Source organism: Grammomys surdaster, unplaced genomic scaffold, assembly GCF_004785775.1.
Source record: "Grammomys surdaster isolate TR1022 unplaced genomic scaffold, NIH_TR_1.0 226, whole genome shotgun sequence".
NCBI lineage: Eukaryota > Metazoa > Chordata > Mammalia > Rodentia > Muridae > Grammomys > Grammomys surdaster.
Genome location: NW_021604671.1, coordinates 1619513 through 1640316, shown reverse-complemented (window position 1 = coordinate 1640316; position 20804 = coordinate 1619513). Strand labels below are relative to the sequence as shown.

Genomic DNA, 20804 nt, shown 5'->3' with positions numbered 1-20804 from the left:
CTTTCCAGAACTTTCTCCTTCCCTCCTTCCCTCCCTTCTTCCTTCCCCCCTCCCTCCCACCCTCCCTCCCTCCCTCCCTCCTTCCCTCCCTCCTGCCCTCCCTCCTTCCCTCCCTCCCTCCCTGCCTCCCTCCTCCCACCATACCTGACCCCTTCTGTTCCCATCCCATCTTCACCCAGACCACCCTCAAAATCTATTTTTTTCTCTTCCCAGTGAGGTCCATGCATCCCTCCTTAAGCCCTCCATGTTATTTAGCCTCCTTGGATTTGTGGATTGTAGCATGATTACCCTTTATGGCTAATAAACATACATTGATGTTCCTTCTGGATCTCTATAGGCCAGTTACAAGAAGACATTTTCTGAGTTGAGATTGTCTCTTTCAAGATATGTCTGGGTTTGTATCACATTGATAAAAACCAACCTGTACACTTTGCAATGAAAGTTTGCAAGGATTGATAATGATCCTCAGGGCTTGGGATTCAAAACACTGTTGGCAAAGGAGGATGTTTGCCTTGCTTTATATGCAGCAGAGTAAAGAAAATTGTACATCTGTAACCTGTGCAGGCAGATGGCCAAATCTCCTTCAGTTAGTATGCAAGGGAAGTGCAAGAAGCCCCCTCCTACTATCATCTGATGACTTGAGTCTGCCACTAAAATGCTCACTTGTGTAAATGATGTACGTTATGGGAAACAATGGGGCCTGGTTTATCTAAGTCCTTGGAAACTATGGGAAAATTCAAATGTGGAGGGCTCCAGTTCTACAGCACTTCCTTTTCTTCTGGAACATTTCTTAGGAACCCAGCTCTGGATCCCCAAGAGCATCTTTTCTCTTAGGGCCTCTTTTACCCAACAGACTCTGACTGTCAGAGTTTTACATATAGTGGAGACTGAGGTTCTCCACAAAGGTTTGAATTCTCTGCATTTGGCAGAGAAGGCAAGAACTTCATGGCTGAGGATTAACAGAAGAAACAGTTATTCTGTGCTGCAGCAGTGGAGCTGAGGGAAGGAAAGTGTGTGCAGTATTAGCAGGCAATGATATTAGCACCTGTAGGTACAGTTTTCTTGCAGCCTGCCATTCTAGTCAGAGCAGGAAGGGTGACAAGATGCACAGAAACTTTGTATTAATAGATCTTAAACCACTATTTCTATATGACCTGCTAGATTCTGACAAGATTGTCTTGCCGTTTTATTTGTATCCTTCAGTAAGTGAAATTCAGTACTACCGCAATTTGCTTCCTTGCTTAAAAAGATTGGTCCTGTGAACTCTGAAGATATTAAATTCCAAAGCCACTGAATGACTCCATGCTCTCTTGTCACTGCACAAGGCGCTCTTTTCTGTTACTGGACCATAGCTAAGCACCGGACCACCCACCAAGAAGCTTCAGGGAGAGAAGTGGAAAGCAGCTTGGACTTTTGGAGTTATTGAGCCTTAACCAAGCTGCAGACTGGCCTGGGTCAGCTCTGAGGGGGCGGGGCGGGGAAAGGAGAGGATGGGCGGGAATAGGCGCGGATGGGGAACTGGGCGGGGGCAACCAACCCCGCCGCTCTCAGTCTGCCTGTCCCCTGCGCATCTTGGCTGAATCCCAATAAGCAGATCTTCTTCCAGTCTTGGAAGGCACAAATTGAGCATCAGGGACGTGGACCCATCAAGGCTGAACAGCTACGTAGGAGCCAAAGAGGTGACCTGCAAAGCTAACGGTGACTTGGGAAGGGAAGTCGCCAATCCACGATCCGGAGGTGAGCTTGGGGGTTTCGAGACACAGTGGGGCAATTGTGCTTAGTGCAGCATCAGGGTGGAGGGTGCTTCTTGTGGTTGCACGCACAGACGAGCAGGGTAAGAGCAGCCACAGGAGTGGACAGAACGATGTATGAGGGCGATGCAACCTCAGGGCTCCAAAAAGGTGCAAATACTCTCAGTTTAATAGCATCGGTGGAGCTAGGAGTGGAAAGGGGATTTCAGTAAGAGTCCTGCCTGCCCCTTCCTTGGGATGCGTGGCCAGACTGAGTCCAAGGATTGTGGGCTCCTGCGCCTCCAGCCCTGCCTGCACAGGCAAACTTTGTCTCTCTGGGTGCAATCTGTCCTCTACTCCTGCAACCCCGCAAGTGCCACTGCTCCTTGCTTTCCAGCTGCAGCGCTCACCATGGAGTCCCCCATCCAGATCTTCCGCGGAGAGCCAGGCCCTACCTGTGCTCCCAGTGCTTGCCTACTCCCCAACAGCAGCTCTTGGTTCCCCAACTGGGCCGAATTGGACAGCAATGGCAGTGTGGGCTCCGAGGACCAGCAGCTGGAGCCCGCGCACATCTCTCCGGCCATCCCTGTTATCATCACCGCTGTCTACTCTGTGGTGTTTGTGGTGGGCTTAGTGGGCAATTCCCTGGTCATGTTTATCATCATCCGGTGAGTTCGGGGCTGGGGGGCGGGGGAAGGTCGCAGTGGAGGGAGTGGGGGTGGGGATGGTGCTGGGTTGGGGGTAGGCAATTTGTGCTCCTGTGTGTGTGTGTGTGTGTGTGTGTGTGTGTGTGTAGGAAGGAGTGAGCCAGCCAGCCAAGAGCAGGGTCTCTTCTGTGTAGGGTTCCCGAGAGATTCTCCAAGGTGACATCTTAAATGAATTTCCTGGGAGAGTGTTTTGCCAGGAATTGTGGATTTTACACAGGGCTAATCCAAGGTACCTTTAAGATTTAAGAGCTACCTGCCCGTGTCAAAAGGGAGGCTCCAAACCTCTGCTGAGAGAACACCTCAAGAAAATACTAGGGGTCTAATCACAAGGTTATCTTCTTGTAAAGAAATGAGACTATCTCTATGAGCCTTTCCTTGCTTACCTGCTCTGGATTGAAAAACGTTAGTGCCCTGTCTAAATATTTCTGTAAATAAATTCCAGTTCCACCAAATGCATGGGAGGTAATTCAGAATTTCTTTTGTGACTCATCAGACTGGTGTTGTAACTTATGAAATGAAAACCAATAGGATATTTAGTGTTGTGAATATCCACTAGCATGATTTTTGAAGTACCCAAGATTAAGTCCAATGAGTATACTAGGCAAGCATTCAAGCTAGACTGTGTGGCTGTCTCAAAACTGGATAAGTGCAGGATGGCCCAATGGGAGATTTTGCAATAACATTGCTCCTTCCATGTCAAATCTTTCATCCTTTCCTCAAAGTCCCCATAGTCCCTGCACCAGATGCCCTGTCCTTGTCATTCAAAGTCTCATAGGTATCAATTTGACATCCGTTTATATATTGCAAATCATTGCTGAAGAGCATACAGAAGGCTGGTGTGCAGTGTGGCCACCCCACATCATTCACCAGTGCTCGCTCCTGCAACTTTATGCTGGGCATTGAATAAAACTGTATGGTCTTACCTCTCTGGGTCCTGTCTTGGAATGAATATTAACATTTCCTTTTACTCAAGAATAACTAAAACAATCTCAGAAATTAAGAGCCTGTCGTTCTCTCTCCAGGTATTTTGTACATGTTTGAGAATGTCTTAAAAGAGAGTTAGTTTCATGGCAGCTGCTTATGTAGATTAGCTAAGATTATTTTCTTTCAGTGGAGTATGTGATCCCAATGAAGTCTGGACTCTGTCCAGCCATTTCAAGACATAAACTAAAACTGATGGGGAAATAAAGAGGTTGGGGAAAGGAGGGAGGTGGATAGGATATCAGCCAGCTGGGTGGTGGCACAGGCTTGTAATCTCAGCTAATTGGGAGATGGAAACAGGAGAAATGTGAGCTTAAGGCCTGTTTGGACAATTTACTGAAAGCAAAATAAATTTTGAAATAAAAACTAAAAGCACAGAGCTGGAGGAAATGCCTCAGTGTTTGAACACTTTCTGAGTGCACATGGGGCTCCAGCATTATAGAACAGAAAAACAAAAATGTACTCTTTTGTCTGAACAGATCACAGACAAAGCCTACTCAGTAGTTCTTGTGCTCTCCTTGGCTTCATGTACTTTCCTGGCGTCTATCTCATAGCTAGTTTCAGGAGTTTGTTTCTTACTGGGAGGGAAAAATTCCTCTCCATTAGCTATTACCCTGTATCCTGGGTGGCAATATCTTCCTGAGAACTGTGCAGATGGCACCTCCTTTATCCCAGCTTGACTTCTGGATGCAGATAGTCAAGGGTTGCCCCTGGAGGCTCTGTGCTCAGTTACAAATCTAAAATTCTGTGGCTGTAAGATTGTTGTCATTCTAAGATGGATTGAATTTTAGTGGGACAATTGATACAGGCTTAGAACTATATCAAGACCTTTGAAAATAACGGTTACTTGTACCTCACTTCTATTTAGAGGCTGTGCCAGTTTATGTTTTAGATAAGGAAAACTTAGAGAAATAGATGATGGTGGTCATTGTTGAGACAGTGTTACTAAATTCCCCAAGCTGGCCTCAAACTCACAATTCTCTCACTTCAGCCTATCATGTAGTAGAATTACAGACCTATGCTACCACATCTCACTGAAGAAAGGATTTTAGGAACGAGGTTGATGCTTCAAAACACATGTGGGTTATTGTTTGTTCATTTCTTTGATACTCATTATCCAAACTGGCCAATCGAGTCAGAATTTACATGAAAGATTTAAATCTTTGCTTATATCCACTCGTCAGATTTCTATACGAAGTCAGAGAATTTTTTTAAAAAATATATGTATGCCTTTTGGTCCTCAGATGGTGATGTCAGGCTGAATGTATTGGAATTTGTTCTTAGGGCTCATTGCCATATGGCAATATCAAGAGAACAGGACGAGATGTTCTAAGGTGTTAATTACTCTAGTGAAGTTGTTTCTTGGGCATTCCTCATCTTCCTCGGCCACAGTCCTACAGGGATAGCCTTCCCAGGGATAATATTTGCCTTGGGTTATTGATGAACTTGCCTACCTGTGTGGCAACTGAAGGGTATAGCTTGTGCTCCTGTTCCATCCTCTTATGGTGCTGGCTCTTTGCATAGGCCAGGGAACTGGAAACATCCTGGCTCCAATGGGAATTAGGTTGCACAGAACACTGCAGACTGACAGAATGTGAAAGATGACTCAGAAGCTAGGACCACACATCCTTCACTTTTTAGAAATGAAGAAACTACTACCACCTTTTAGTAAGCCACCATAATTTCAATATTAAGTAATCTAGAAGAATGTTTAGCAATTTAATTTAATTAATATAAGTTCGTTTATATGAACTGAAGGTACCTGGAGAATTTAATGAAACAAACTCGTTACATTTTCAAATCATTCAACTGAGAAGCCATATCAGGGAAATCTTTATTCCTGATCGTTTTATTTTTTTTTATTTAATATCTTTAAAAGAAAAATTTCTAAAATAATGATTGAGTTCATAGAAAAATTGAATAAAAGGCATAGATAGGATCCTCCACATCCTGCCATTCACACATAGTATTTCTCTGCAAGTCTCCTGCCCCAGCCAGAATCAGGCAACTGATAAACCTGGACTGACGCAGGGCTGTCATCCACACTCCACAGTTACCACTGGAGTTGTTCCACCCTATCAGGTACCACTGAAGCCTAACTGACAAATGAAAATGTCTTATGCTGAAGGTGTGTGTGGGTCATTTGTGCTATGAGTTCATTATAAAATGTCTTCTGAAAAGATGTGTTAAAGACTTTGTCACCAGTCTGAAGTGCTGTTCAAAAGTGGTGAAATGCAAACAATTGTGGCCAATGGGTGCATGCCCTTAAAGGGGATATCAGGAGGTGCGCATCCATGAGCTAGCTCTCCGTTCTGTCTCTCTGTCTCTGTCTCTGTCTCTGTCCCTTCCTCCCTCCCTCCCTCTCTCTCTCCCACCCTCCCCCTTTCTCCCCCTCCATCCCTCTCTCTCTTTGTCTCTGTCATCTTCTCTGTCTCTGTCTCTGTCTCTGTCTCTGTCTCTCTCTCTCTCTCTCTCTCTCTCTCTCTCTCTGTCTTTGCCCATTGCAGCCTGAGCTAAACAGATCTTCTTTACCATGATATATTGGGCCATCACTGTATACTCCCAACAAATGTGCTAACAGTGGACTAATACTCCCCAACTGGGAACCAAGACAAACTTTTCCTCATTATAAGTTGACTACCTTTGAAATTTTGTTGCTGTGACAGAAAACTAGCACAGTTTAATACATGTATGCATTGTCAAATGCTTAACTTAGTCAAATGAACACACACTCAATCCATTACCACACAGAGTTACTTCACTGTGAGTGCCAGTTATGTGGGAAGTACACTAAAGATCTGCTGTCGGCAACTTTCAGACCCACATTACAGTATTCCTATACATAGTCATCATTTATATATGCACCACCACTACCACCCCCATGTATTTCTAATCAATGAGTATAAGCACTATTTACATTGTATTTGTAGTGCTTTGGGTTTTTTGTTTTGTTTTGTTTTTTCGAGACAGTGTTTCTCTGTGTAGTCCTGGCTGTCCTGGAATTCACTCTGTAGACCAGGCTGGCCTCGAACTCAGAAATCCACCTGCCTCTGCCTCCCAAGTGCTGGGATTAAAAGCATGCACCACCACTGCCCAGCTACATTGTATTTGTATTACACTGGGTATTAGAAACTGGAAGTACACAGGAGATGCACAAGCTATGTGTGAACACTATATCAACTCATACAGAGGCTCAAGTAAGCAATCATGGATTAGAATATCTGAAGAGGTACCTTCTGTAGATACCAAGGGACAACTCTAGGACCTATGGAAAACCTCAAATGCAATAAATATGTGGCAGTGCTTTAACTCTGCAGGGACAGCAATTCAGTGCTTTATTAGCAGTATTGCTCTCTGAATTATGCCATCTTTCCTTGTGTTAAGTCGTTTCTACACTCATAATGTAGACTTAGCCACACTGGTCAGAATGCTTTCCAACTTTTATTTTCAAAATGTGGCAGGATTCAGTGTCTCACTATTTTTCTGATGGAATACTTGGCTCCTTGGTCATCTTAGGAAAAAGACGACCCTGAGTTCCTTTACCAAATTGGCATGGATTCCAAGAGCCCACAAGAAACACAGAGAATATTTCTAAGTATTTTATAATATTATCCTTTTCAGAAAAATTAAAAGAAGTAGTATCTTACAAGATTGTACTATGATTTGTTAGAGCAGGGCTATGGGAGGTTATTACACTAACAAGGAGAGTAGCAGCTGCCTTGATGGTGACAATGGAGGTCAGCATCACCTGAGCACTTATAGGCCAGGTCCCTGCTGTGACTTTGTGTGTGTGTGTGTGTGTGTGTGTGTGTGAATGATATCTAATCATCATCGTAGCTTTGTCAGGTTATATGAAGCTCCTGAAGCAGTATTTTCTGCTTTGTAAGCCACTACTTAAATGGTTATAATAGTTTTGTTCTTGTTGGGTCCTAGGTCTTCTCTGGAACAAAACTACCCATCCAGTCTTTTTTCAAACCACAGAAAATCCATCTTTGCACTGCCTCCTGCAAGGGATACTGAGTATCAAAGCTCTCTCTGTATCCCTGTCATCTGGTAGGCTCAAGCTCCCATGAGCTGTTCTCTGTCAGATCAACTGTGCAGATTTCTCTGGTTTCAAGCTTCTTTTTGTCTGTGTTCTCTAAGTTTATAATATAATTTAGACTCAATTTTCAGTCATCAGATTTTAGTATGTTGCAGATTTAGGGATGGACTTTTGAAAATTCAGAGAAAGGAGACAAGCATGAGTAGTAAGAGAAAATAGCTTTGGAGCTCAACATGAAGCAAAACTGCAGGTAAAGGCTAACAGAGCAGAAGATAACAGATACCAACACATCTCAAAGTGTGTAGTGTCAATGTACTAGGTCTTCAGATTTATTGTGCTTTTGTCATGCATGTTGAATGAAGTACTGATTGAAGAAACATCACTGTCATTAAAATAGCAAGAACAAACAAGACGATATCCCTACTTAGCAAAGGATGCCAACAATGCAAGCATTGTCTCTTCCATATCTGTGTTGTCTGTACAGAGCAGGCACAGAAAAATGATCAAAAGTCCCAAGACCCAGCCAGGCCACAAAGCCAGTGTTCTCCCTTCTGGCACTGCACTTTACACTTCTAGCACTGTGAATGCCACATTTTCACAGAAACTCTGCCCCATGACATTTGTTCTTGATATCTAGAAGCACAACTCTGATCTGTTCATGTCACACAAGTACCCATAAATTACATTCACTTGCAAAGGTGATCCCTATAACAGGCCCGATTAAGGAGTCCATAGGGAGCAATTCTAGCTCTCTGGAATATTGTCCATTAAGGATCACATTCCCAACTCTGTAATTGACCCTTCTTCCTGGTCTGCCTTTCCCCTTCTGTCTAATGTACAGTTCTATGATTCAAGTTTGTAGCTCTGTGGAGATTAGTTTTTGTTTTACTCTTCTTTACCATATATTCCTGAGATGTGTATGCCAAAAGGGCAACCATTTGCAGCTAGCCCACCTTAAACTTTTACACACAAATCAAACTTTTCATCTAGATTTTACATGCTGCCATTTTACTTGAAATGTTTGCAAAATTTGTAAAGCATTTTGGATGAAGTGGGAAAAAAACCATACTCTCAGACGGAAAATAAAGCTTAGTTGTTTTCTCAATGAACATACAATGAATGAAAGACTGGCTAACAGTTTGTTCTAGTTAACTAGAAGTAACTTTCTGAGGGCTCTTGATAGAATCTCTGGCAATAGAGGTTTCCACTTATATGTTTATGGGGTCTGGTAGACTGTTGACAACGTCTATTGAACTTTGGTTTATTCTCTTCTTCTGTTCTGATTATGAACTCCTCTCTCTGTGTGGCAGGTTTCTAAGCACCTGTCTGTAGGATGGAGCCCTGACTTGTTTCTCAAAGCAAGGTCTATCTCTTCGACACTGCACAGATCATTGGATTTACTCAAGCCCAAACTTCTTCAGTTAGAGGAGTGAATAGACATAAATCTCAAAGACTACTTGATGGACACATGTGAGACTCAAGTAATTGAGGTCAAAATACTAGACTTTGAAAGTTACAAGAAGCTGAAATGACAGATGTAGGAATACATAACTTAAGATCTATCTTCTATATTACTATTTCTGCACTGTCATTTGTAATTATATTTCTTTAAAAATTTTTAAAGAGAACTCCATAATTGTTAGCTGCCTCATTTATAGAAAAGAAGATCTACCTCATGGAGTTATTGAGAGACCTAAGTGAGGTAATATCTATATAATGGACAGAAAGCTTTTTGAAGTGAGTTGTCACTGTGATTACTGTCAGTGCTCAATTATTTTATTATGAGATATGATAACAAGAATTGGATTCTTTATAAATTCACATCTTTTGCAGTTCTGTTCACCTATTGGTTATTGATATTTTTGAAAAGCTAAAAGCCAGGTATCCCCCAACTTTTATGATATATTTAGATCTATATTTTATTTTATGAAGTTTTAATAGTATTGAACTTATGTTTGTCTATGCCAGGACCCAAGTTTCATTTTACACCCATATATATTTTCAAGCTAAATTGAGTAAAAATAGCCATGACTATTATCTGGAAGCTACATTTCACTTTCTGAGCTAACTGTTAAATTCTCCCCACATATGAAGGGGAGAAAGAGTTGGGGAACATGAAATCAATTAAACATGATATTGGGAGAGTAAGGAAACATATTTTAGCCCACACCTCCTAAGTTATTTTTTGAATGCTTTGCAACAATCATGCATGTTTCATTTTGTACACAAGAAACTGAGGTTTGAGGTAATAAGTCCTTGTTATTATCTGATTCTTGAGGATTGCTAAGGCCTATGTGTTGGATATGTGGCCTCAGACCTTTATTGGATGCAAGTTATTTGAAGGTGTTTGGATAATTTTAGGTATGCCCTTAAATGTGGTCTTGGGACCTCATACCCCCTTCCTATTCTTCATTACTGGCAGCAAGATGAATGGCTTTGCTCTTCCACGCTTTCTTATCTTGAGGTGCTACCTTACCACAGGCCTGAAGCAACAGAGACAGCAAGGCATGGCCTGCAACCTTCGAGAAAGGGAAAAGAAATAATTCTTTATATATACAAGTTGACTGGCTCAGGTATTTGTTATCATGAGGCAAAACTAGTACAACCTAATGAAGTTTATGTGTTGGATGGATGAAAAAAATGAAAGACCATGTCCCAGGTATCTCTAATTTTATAAAGTAAAAATGCCACTATAAGGTCATGAAGACACAGGAGCCATAGAGACTCAAAACACAAGAGTAGATGCCAAAGCTATCAGCTACTGGAATCTACTAGAGATTTTGTTAGAGAAAGTTGAGGCAGTGGAAACTTTGTTTATAACCTAAACTTTTTAAACATGAAATTGTATTTTAAAATAGGCAATATTCATATATATTGCATTCTATATTTTCTCATTAGGAATATCACATGGTTGTGCTTGCTTAGTTATCTGTATATTTAGAAAGATATTGTGAATCTTTAGTTATAGAGTTTTAATCACTTTTTAAAATATATAAGCCACTTAATATTTGCATAATATGTCTAAGGGCAGAAAGTGTTTCCCTACTCCCCAGAATAAATCACTCTTTCAGAAATGAATCATAAAAGTGCAAATAAGAACATGCTGGCTTTAGTACTAATGCTTGCAGTGCCCTCTTACCTACCCAATAACATACCTCATATCTTACAGAACAAGAAGGGCAGATAGGAAAGACAAAGCCAGTGGATGCTGAGGGTAAAATGCATCCCTGTCTGACAGATGTATCAAGCTCGAGCCTAGACTGGCCTCTCTTCTAGGCTCCCAGCTTATTATCCTTATGTATCAGGAACTGATTCAGGCAGTTTAGACTCAGGACTGTGACTTCACATTAGACAGCAGTCTCATCACTCTGATGTAACTGACAGCTAAATTTTAAAGAGAAAATGTATATGTCTAGTGGGACAGGAATAAATTCATTGTGGTAAGGTTTATAATTCTGAGGTACAGAGAAAGGAATTAACACACAGCTTTTTCTTCTTGGCTTCAGAGAGGTGAGACACTACGAGTATCTGCTGGTCAATAGATTCTGCAGGAATCAGTTCCTTTAAAGAACAATTCTATTGATTCAGATTTGAGTGACTCTGTTGCCACACTAACCTCCTGTTGTAGTGTAGAGAAGGATATCAGTTCTCAGACAGTCTTGTTGAGCCATCTTGATCATTACTGTCCCCTTGCCTGAAAACTAAGAAATTGTGTAGTTTAAAAAACTTCTCAGACATGGGATGGAGAAAAACAGTGTTATTTTTGTGTACCTTGGTATTCTTGAATCAAATATAATTCATCTTGGTCTGTTTTATTTATATAATGTACTTATAAAGACAAGTTAGTAGCATATTGACACGCAGAAATCATTGAGTCTAATTGTGCTTTGGCCACTACAAATGGATATATTTTAAAATTGAACATCATTTTGTACTTTCAAAAGCTTAAATAATTACAATGATTGATTTCTTAAAATAACCATGAAGGTATTTGCTTTATATAAACAAAAGAAAAATACTTCAAAAATACGTAAGACCTTTGTGAAGGATTAAAATGAATCATTACCTCTGACATGAAGGACTCCCCAGTATTCCAGCCTGTCTGTATATTCATATAGTGAATGATCTATGCTGTCTCCATTCTCATTTTTATTTATCTTATTTGATCAAAGCACAAAGATAGAACCTTAATGAAGCCTGAGGACTTTACTTATCTTTCTCAATGCCCTGGCACGTAGAAAGTCCTTTTACAATTTACACACACAGTGAGTGCGTAAGAAATAAGTACATGCAAAGCAACATTCAAGTGGCTGTCACTCTCATTCACCCTCTGTGTTTAAGTTGCAGAGATGGAAGGAGTTGTTATTATTTCTTATCTTTCAGATACACAAAGATGAAGACTGCAACCAACATTTACATATTTAACTTGGCTTTGGCAGATGCTTTGGTTACTACCACTATGCCCTTCCAGAGTGCTGTCTACTTGATGAATTCTTGGCCTTTTGGAGATGTTCTGTGCAAGATTGTCATTTCCATTGACTACTACAACATGTTTACCAGCATATTCACCTTGACCATGATGAGTGTGGACCGCTACATTGCCGTTTGCCACCCTGTGAAAGCTTTGGACTTCCGAACACCTCTAAAAGCAAAGATCATCAACATCTGCATTTGGCTCCTGGCATCATCTGTTGGTATATCAGCAATAGTCCTTGGAGGCACCAAAGTCAGAGAAGGTAAGAGCCACTTTTTTATACCATTCATAAAAGTAGAATTCTTTATGAGGTAAACTTTTACCTTGGAAATGAGTGGAACACGTATCTATTAGGAAACAAGCAACAGAACAGTAAAGTATAATTCCTAAATCCATGAAAGATTAAAAATGAAGCAATTGTGTATTTTTCCACCTCTAAAGATGGAGTCAGGGGATGACAGTGCCAGCGCATAGATACTCAGAACTCTCTGATTCTTGAAGTACTCTGTGGACTTGGAAGGACTGTAAAATTCAGAGAGAGAAGACTATATACCCTGGATTCCTTTTAATTTCTCTTCTTCCCATATTTTTCATAGAAGATTTTGATACAGTAAGGTTGAGGTTACCATCCTCCAAACTCACTTTGGATGCTAGTAGCCTAGACATTTATATCTTAACCAATGATGTGGCAAACCAACTAGAAAGCATGTGTGAATAATCTTGACAGTATTTCCATGTGTCATAAGAAGACATGTGTGTGCGCATAAAGCCTTTAACTGTTACTGGATCACATCGTACTCATTATTCTTATGTCTGTGTAAAATGGAATCTGAAAGGATGGGTAAGAAACCAAAGGCAAGAAAGTTTTGAAAATACAACCTAGCAATCCTATGGCTTACCTTCTTTTTTAAAAAAATGTTTTATTTATTTATTTTATGTATATGAGTACACCATTGCTCTCTTCAGACACACCGGAAGAGAGCATCAGACCCGATTACAGATGGTTGTGAGTCACCATGTGGTTGTTGGGAATTGAAATCAGGACCTCGGAAAGAGCAGTCACTGCTTTTAACCGCTGAGCCATCTCTCTAGCTCATGGCTTACCTTCTTTTTCACTCTAAATTATTAGAGGCACATGTAGGTTCTGTTTGCCTTCTTGCTTTAAGGTTATCCCTCATATATCTTTTCTTTGTTGGCTTAGGTAAGCTCATGATCAGGTTCATAGGTGGTTATAGTTCTTGCCTTATGCAAACAGAGTAACTACATGTTCCCTGTGTTTATATCACATTGGAATGAGGGATGAGATTGCCTGGGTACTTTAGAATATACCATTGCCTAGGTTGTATCCTTGAAAAGGTTGGTTTAATTAAGCTGTAGTGCGATCTAGATTAGCATGACCTGCAACCAAGGTGAGAACAGCTTCTCAAGAGTTTTGCTTTTTAGCAAAAAAAAAATGTAGCTATGTAAAATATGTTTGATCTTAATAGAGCTTCCCTACAGGGAAGCTGATGAATGAATTTTGAAGTATATAAATGCTATCTAACACTCTTAAAGATTATCTAGATGTATCTTTATATAAGAGAGTTTTTGTAGTACCTGGGAGTACAGATAACTGAATATATATAGCAAGGGTTTCTCAGGACATAGTAAAAGGGCAGATGCTAAAAATCACAGCTTATCTTACACAATACATGCATATGTTATTTTTGTTCATTCTAGATGATTTCTTTTAGAGAAATTTTAGGGTCACAGCAAAATTGAAATTAAAACTAGAGTTTTAAGTTGTCTCTTACTAACACACATGCATAGCCTGTATTATCAACACCTCCATTAGAGTTGCACATTTGTCACAGTCCAGCCTGAATTAATACACTGTCACCTAAAGTTGGTAGCTTATGTTAGGGACTATTCTTAGTGTTGTATTTTCTATGACTTATTTTCCTCCAAACTGTGATGTGAGTTCCTAGCACAACTAAAGCAGGTGATGGACTAAGACACTTGTCAACTTTATTAAACAAGCAATTACATATATGATTAGTCATATAGAGGAATATGTTTTGATGCCTAGATTAGAGGGAAAATAAATTGCAAGAAACTCTTCTGAAGGTCAGGTGTCTGTGCATCACAAATCCCATCCAGGAGCAATACTTTGCATGCACTAGGAGGAGAAGGTGGTGAGTAAGAAAAGGTGATAGATGACTTCCTAGGGTAAAGAAAGACCTGGTTTTATATTTCATGTTCTACTTTTAGATTTAACCACTATATTACTGCAAACATTTGTCGGAGAGTGATAGCCTAAAAACCCATTGGTTTCAGTTAGGCTTTTTAAGGAAGAAATGAAGAGAGACAGTTTTTTTTTTCAAGTAGATATTGCTGGTGATGAGTGCATAGATGTAACAGAAGAAACTATGCACCAATGTCAGCTAAGATTAATTTGTGTAGCAAAAGAAAAAATTAAAGTGGTCTCATAGGATACCTGTTCTTTCCTTTTGCTTTTATCAAGTAAGGATTTTGTTTATACTATGAAAGATGATTTTTGTGGACTGCATTCTTTTGTACTGCTGCACCATGCTTCCTGTTAAGACTATTGCATAGCTAGGTATTTTAGGTCATCTTTCTATCTGATCAGGGTGGCTGGTATTGTTCTTCAGCATGCTAGCATCATTAGTCATCAGCATGAGCTTTAGAGGTTGTGGGTTTTGATATGTTTACTAATGTCTACTGATGCCCATACAATACTGAACTGAGAACTCCTGTATACAGCAGTATAATTTTACTTTATGGATATATTTTATATTAGTATTACGTTTCTACATTATTTATTTTATTAACTCGTAATCTGCCTATCACCTATGTAGACAATCACCTATAGTAGACAACTCTAGACAAAGAACTATAATCAGCTAAGTGATGTCAAGAGTGGGAGAAATAGCCTTCCCTAGGGAATAGTCTTCAGTTATATAATACCAAATGGTTGTTCCTGAAAATATACAGAAAAATAACGTTATACAGACTTAGCAGGTTATATTTATATTTTTAAGAATATAATACATATGTAGGCAACAACAGTTAAAGATAAAGAGTTTCTCTCTCCATTCCTTTCTCTCCCTGTCTAACTCTCTCTCTCTCTCTCTCTCTCTATATATATATATATATATATACATATATATATATATATATATATGTATATATATACTCAGTTTGCTATATCAGTTTATATATAGTATTCTATCTATCTATCTATCTATCTATCATCTATCATCTATCTATCTATTCAGTTTCATGACATATCACCCACTGAGGTTGTTTAATATTTTGTTTTCTATGACAAAGGCAATGATTTTTAAGTGATACTTTAAATCTTTTCACATAAACAGTAACACAAAGATTGAAGTAGATGCTTATTGATATCTCTTGGTTTGTCTTCATTTACCTTTAAAATTTTTGTTCATATTTCAATGATGCTGTTAAATACAGCGAGTCAAATGATACAGTTTAATCACAGCACCTGATTCATATTTAGACATATTTCATTATCAACCCTTATGGACCCACATAAACAGTTGATGTTTGTAAGACAAGTTGGTATTTGCTAAATTCAGTAGAGCAATTCAAAATGTTTAGTCATTTATTATGAATAGATGTTTACTTTTTAAAAATGTTAACTCTTGTCAGAGCTGTGTGTGTGGGAACATTGTTAATACACAAAAATACAAATAAGTACCACACTAAAAGTAAACAGTTTAGTTCCTCTGAAAGCCACAAATACCAAGCTAGCCTTCACAGCTGGATGAATATTGCTAGCCAGCTTTGCTTGTTTATTTTATGCAACACTGTGTTTGACAACAAACAACTCTGTAGATACATTTTTTATTGAATGCTCAATATTGTGGACCATCAATTTATGATTTGCTGTTCTGCTTCCGATACTAGCTTGCTATATCTGGACCTTTGAAAACAAAGGTGTTGGTTAATGTATAACTCTGCATTCACAGTACTGAGAATAACAAGATTCTCTTGTCATTTTCTTGACTTTGGTCACATCTGGCAGATGTGGATGTCATTGAATGCTCCTTGCAGTTTCCCGATGATGATTATTCCTGGTGGGACCTCTTCATGAAGATCTGTGTCTTTGTCTTTGCCTTTGTGATCCCAGTCCTTATCATTATTGTCTGCTACACCCTGATGATCCTGCGCCTGAAGAGTGTCCGGCTCCTCTCTGGCTCCCGAGAGAAGGATCGAAATCTCCGTCGGATCACCAAGCTGGTACTGGTAGTGGTTGCAGTCTTCATCATCTGTTGGACCCCCATCCACATCTTTATCCTGGTAGAGGCTCTGGGCAGCACCTCCCACAGCACAGCCGCCCTCTCCAGCTATTACTTCTGCATTGCCTTGGGTTATACCAACAGCAGCTTGAACCCTGTTCTCTATGCCTTTCTGGATGAAAACTTCAAGAGGTGTTTTAGAGACTTCTGCTTCCCTATTAAGATGCGAATGGAGCTCCAGAGCACCAACAGAGTTAGAAACACAGTTCAGGATCCTGCTTCCATGAGGGATGTGGGTGGGATGAATAAGCCAGTATGACTAGTCGTGGAAATGTCTTCTTATTGTTCTCCAGGTAGAGAAGTGTTCAATGATCTTGGTTTAACACAGATTACCACTGCAGTCTGAAGTGGAAAGATGAGCTATTCAATAATGTAGACATGCCATGCTCTGAAATCTTAAGGTGCAGGGCACATTAGTGATCTAGCTGAATAGGGGCAGCAAATCTAAAGAACAGAGCACAGCAGGCCCTGGCAACAATACAACTCTTTTCTAGGACAGAGAAGAAACTAATCTAATCTCAATCCTTTGATAAACAAATACAGCATTTTTTTTCTGGTTCCCTTGATTTAGTATACCTCTATCTGTATGACCTTTCTATGCAACATAGTTTGAAATCTCTAGAGAAGAAAATAAAAGGAAAAAAATCCATTGGATCCAAAACTTACCAGACAGGCAACCTGCTTGTTAATACTGACAAAAACAACTTCAGTTAAAATGAGACCATACCAATGGTCTTACCCAGCTCACTTTTTGCTGGTGATCATGTCTCATGTGTGATGATAAGAGGGTATCTTAGGAAGAACTTGGATTCAGGCCTTGACACTGGTGGAGAGCACCATACTGACATTTGTGAACCTATTTAAAGTTGTGGGTGATCTCTTCTCACGGTGTCTAATGCCTTGAAAACTACAGTTGCTCCTTAAGAGTTCTGGTTTTTAGCATGCTATTCAGGTAGATAATCTTCTGAGAAAACATAAACTGATATTAAAAGTATGAGGCTTAAATACCAGCAAAGTGTGTATAATTTCATCTGTAAATAGTAGTCTGTATGTAAATAAGGACCAGGCTTTCCTTCCAGCCTGGACATTTCTCAAGGATGCAGTATACACATCTCTTGAGGCATGGAGAGTTGATTCAGAGATATTTTACTACAATATAAGCTACTCTCTGGGATCTGGTCTTGGTGTGGTTTCCAGTGGATTCCTCAAACAAAACTTGGTCTTAAAAAATCCCCAAACTTTAAATTCACTCTAAATTGTTAGCTTTGATCAAATATACTTTGTGGTAGTATCTGTTTGTAAACACACACCTATTGCCAGATTCTATACTCAAATAGAGGAAGTTTTGATCATGTACATCTTCAAATATTATGTTCTGGCTTTCCACAGAAAGTAGAATTGTTTGAAAATGCATGCTGAAAAAGGAAATGAGGCTTGAGATGGCTGAGCACAATTTTCATGGTATTGGGCAAAGGGGTACCTGTGAAAGTTACTATCTGAGAAGGCCATTTAGGATAAATTTGCTAAATCTTCCAAATGACATGTAAATTCCACATTCTTTCCCTTAAAAGTTATAGTTCAGAGATAATGAGGATTCTTTTTGTAATTTTCCTTAAAAAAAGAAGAAAGGGATAATTTTAAAATAACACCTATTTCTAAGCTTGTACATGGTTAGGTCAGCACCCCTTGGACTCTAATAGAGCATCTGATGTGTGGACATGGATACTGGAGGCACAGTTCCATCTGTAAGTTCCCATCCCCAGCTGTCTCCCGGGTGTTGCTCCCTCACTTTTTGGAGAAGGAGGCTTGCATAAAGGTATGACACACTCTGCAAAGTCACTGCCATTGTGTTTAACTCCATATGAGACTTTTATGCTAATGAATTCACTGGTGAACAGTGACATTGCAGAGATATTTCCTAATGAAAATTATGTACCCTTCTGATCATTTCTTAAATTTCACTGAATACCTTGATGCTCTGGAATTCTTTTGTTAATGACACACTGCTAGAATTTATTAAGAGAAAGGTATTAATGTAGATTTAAGCATGAAGTCTAACAGAGGAAGAGACACATGTAAAAGAGGGACAGGCACATGCTCTAGAGTAGACACAGATTTCTTTTAAAACTTACTATTATTATTGTGCATGTGAAGGCATGCATTATGGCATGCATATAGATGTTAGAGGACAGCTTTGCACAGTCAGTTCTCTTCTTTTTCTTTCACATGTGTTCTGGGGATGGTACTCACATTGTCAGTTTTGTATTGTCGAGTAGCATGTGCCTATACTCACTGAGCTATCTTACCAGCCCATGGTACAGCTTTCTTATTAAGAGTCACCACCCTTATATTCTTAAAACTAAACATATATATAGAGAGATAAGAATGACTTAAACATTGGGAGACATTAACCCAATAGTTTAAAACTTCGCTATTATACTTAAGAGATATTTATGTGGACAAACCAATTCCAGAACAAATCCTACTGAAAACCTTCTACAGCACAGTAAGATGCAGGAGATGTTTGTAGATTCTTCCTCAGGAAAAAATCACAATGTAGTTATCCCATCACCTCAAGGTAGTCACTTATTTAACATTCCATATGCTCTTTTAATATCTCTGTCTCCTGTGTTTCTTTATCTATAAGTTTGAATCCCATGGAGGGGAAAAAAGTAGCTTTATTGCCCCTGAGATCTATTCTGAACTTCTCCATGATCCTCAGATTGTAAGTGAAGAATAGATGACAGCCCTTTGGGGACACTAGTTTAAAGAATAATAAACAGACTTATTATACACTGGAAAGAAAGTATCATTTGCATATATGTGTTTTATTGTTGAACTATATACATGTGCATGTATATGTGAAAGAGAGCAAGTGCATACATGTGTGTACATGTACATGATACTAAAAAGCAGTGGTCATCCTATTATTTTTGCTCAATGCAACCAGTGCTTTTGTCTAACTTTGCACCCTCAAGTGGCTCCACATTCTTGAGGTTCCCAGAAGCTTTTCTTATTGCCTGCTATGTTTGAGACTTGAGATCAACTCTACCTGGACTCTATGTTTCCACTCTAGTGGTGACTTTTGAAAAATAAAACTTGTCTGGAGATAAAAGAAGAATTTTTGAGAAAAGTGATTAATTTTGTGATTGATATGTTAGATGGTTGCTAAACTTGTGTCTAACAATTTATACATATTCCATCTAATACTGGTACATAAGATGAATACAATGAAAGAATATAGGTTTTAAGTGAAAGATATTTAAGGAAAACCTATGACAAAGTTGTGTATCCATTGTACAAATTTTATTTTTCAAGAAAGATTTGTTTCGGTAGGTTGGTATTAATATGAAAGTCCCATAAGGCTAAAAATTAGCTCAGGCCATAACAATTTTCCTATATGAAAGAAAAGTGTGTTCTTTACCATATCAATATTATTTATATCTTACACTGTTAGAGAATAATTATACATTGTATATATGATTGTGTGCCTTTAAATAAAACCAAAATTGTACCTGCTAAAAATTACAAGCATCTGCTGGTAATTCATTTGTTCAGTGGCTTCAGTGCTGCCTCTCTCAGCCTCAAGACCAAGGTTAACTGTTTCTCGAAACTGTGTGTGTCACTATCCACAAATCACAATGTGGCCAATGATTAACAGTACAGATCAAAACCTATAGATAACTTAGAAAAAAATTACCCATTTGCAGTGTAATGCTATCAAGATCCTAAAACCAATGTTAAACACCGCCTTTCCAACAAAAGCTCTTTTTAAAAAATATGCCAACATGAAAATTTTTTAAATTAAACATTCTGACATTCTGACAAAAATACTTTAAATCAAATTCGATCTACAAATGTGTTCAATTTTCTGCCTTTCTATCAACATTGTAACACATCACTATTGCAGACTGCTTCTTGACCTCATGATATTTGTTCGCCTAAGCAAAGGAAATTTTAGAATCACCACTAGTTTTTGAGACAGTTTTATGTTAGTTTTAAGTGAGTTTTAAGGCTCAGGTTGGCCTTGACCTCACCTTACAATTGAGAATAATCTGGAACTTCTGATCCTCCTATCTCTATCTCCCAAGTGTTCCAATATGCCTAAATTTTATGTAATTCTGAGGACTGAACATTGGGTTTCTTGCATGGTGTGATCTGCAGACCACAGCAAGTAAACTGTTTTAAACTTCTAGGACCTTAAAGCCCTCCTGCATAGTGACACACTTCTTTCAGTACAACAATACAAACTCCAACAAGGCTACACTTCTTAATAGTGCTATTCCCTCTGGGCTAAACCTTCAAACACATGAGTCTACGGAAACCATTCCTATTCAAATCACTACAAGGTTTCTGCATCTGTTTCCATTAATTGCTGGATAAAGCTCCTTTGATAGCAATTAGGTTAGGGCTCTAGTCTAATAGTATAGCAGTAGAGTATCATTAGAAATCACTTCTTTATCATCCTTCCTTCCTTTTATCCTCCCTCTCTTCCTCCCTTCCTCCATTCTCCTTCCTTCCTTTCTCTGTTATTTTTATGTTAGT

General features: G+C 39.1%; 1 protein-coding gene across 2 annotated transcripts; it reads left to right on the top strand.

Moving 5' to 3' along the window:
* Positions 1-2141: 2141 nt before the first annotated feature.
* Positions 2142-16518, top strand: Oprk1 (opioid receptor kappa 1). 2 transcript variants are annotated; one of them, XM_028773414.1, is made up of 3 exons: positions 2142-2398; positions 11844-12196; positions 15986-16518. In XM_028773414.1, exons 1-3 carry the CDS (start codon positions 2142-2144, stop codon positions 16516-16518), a joined length of 1143 nt encoding a protein of 380 aa, XP_028629247.1. The 2 variants fall into 2 exon arrangements, with proteins under 2 accessions (XP_028629247.1, XP_028629248.1); XM_028773415.1 differs by having other exon boundaries at positions 2364-2383.
* Positions 16519-20804: the final 4286 nt, after the last annotated feature.

Excerpts from the sequence above, each read along its gene's own strand:
- Oprk1 (XM_028773414.1), top strand. The coding sequence starts at position 2,142 with ATGGAGTCCCCCATCCAGATCTTCCGCGGAGAGCCAGGCCCTACCTGT. Across the intron at positions 2,399-11,843 it reads GTCATGTTTATCATCATCCG|ATACACAAAGATGAAGACTG; the intron begins GTGAGTTCGGGG and ends CTTATCTTTCAG. Across the intron at positions 12,197-15,985 it reads AGGCACCAAAGTCAGAGAAG|ATGTGGATGTCATTGAATGC; the intron begins GTAAGAGCCACT and ends CACATCTGGCAG.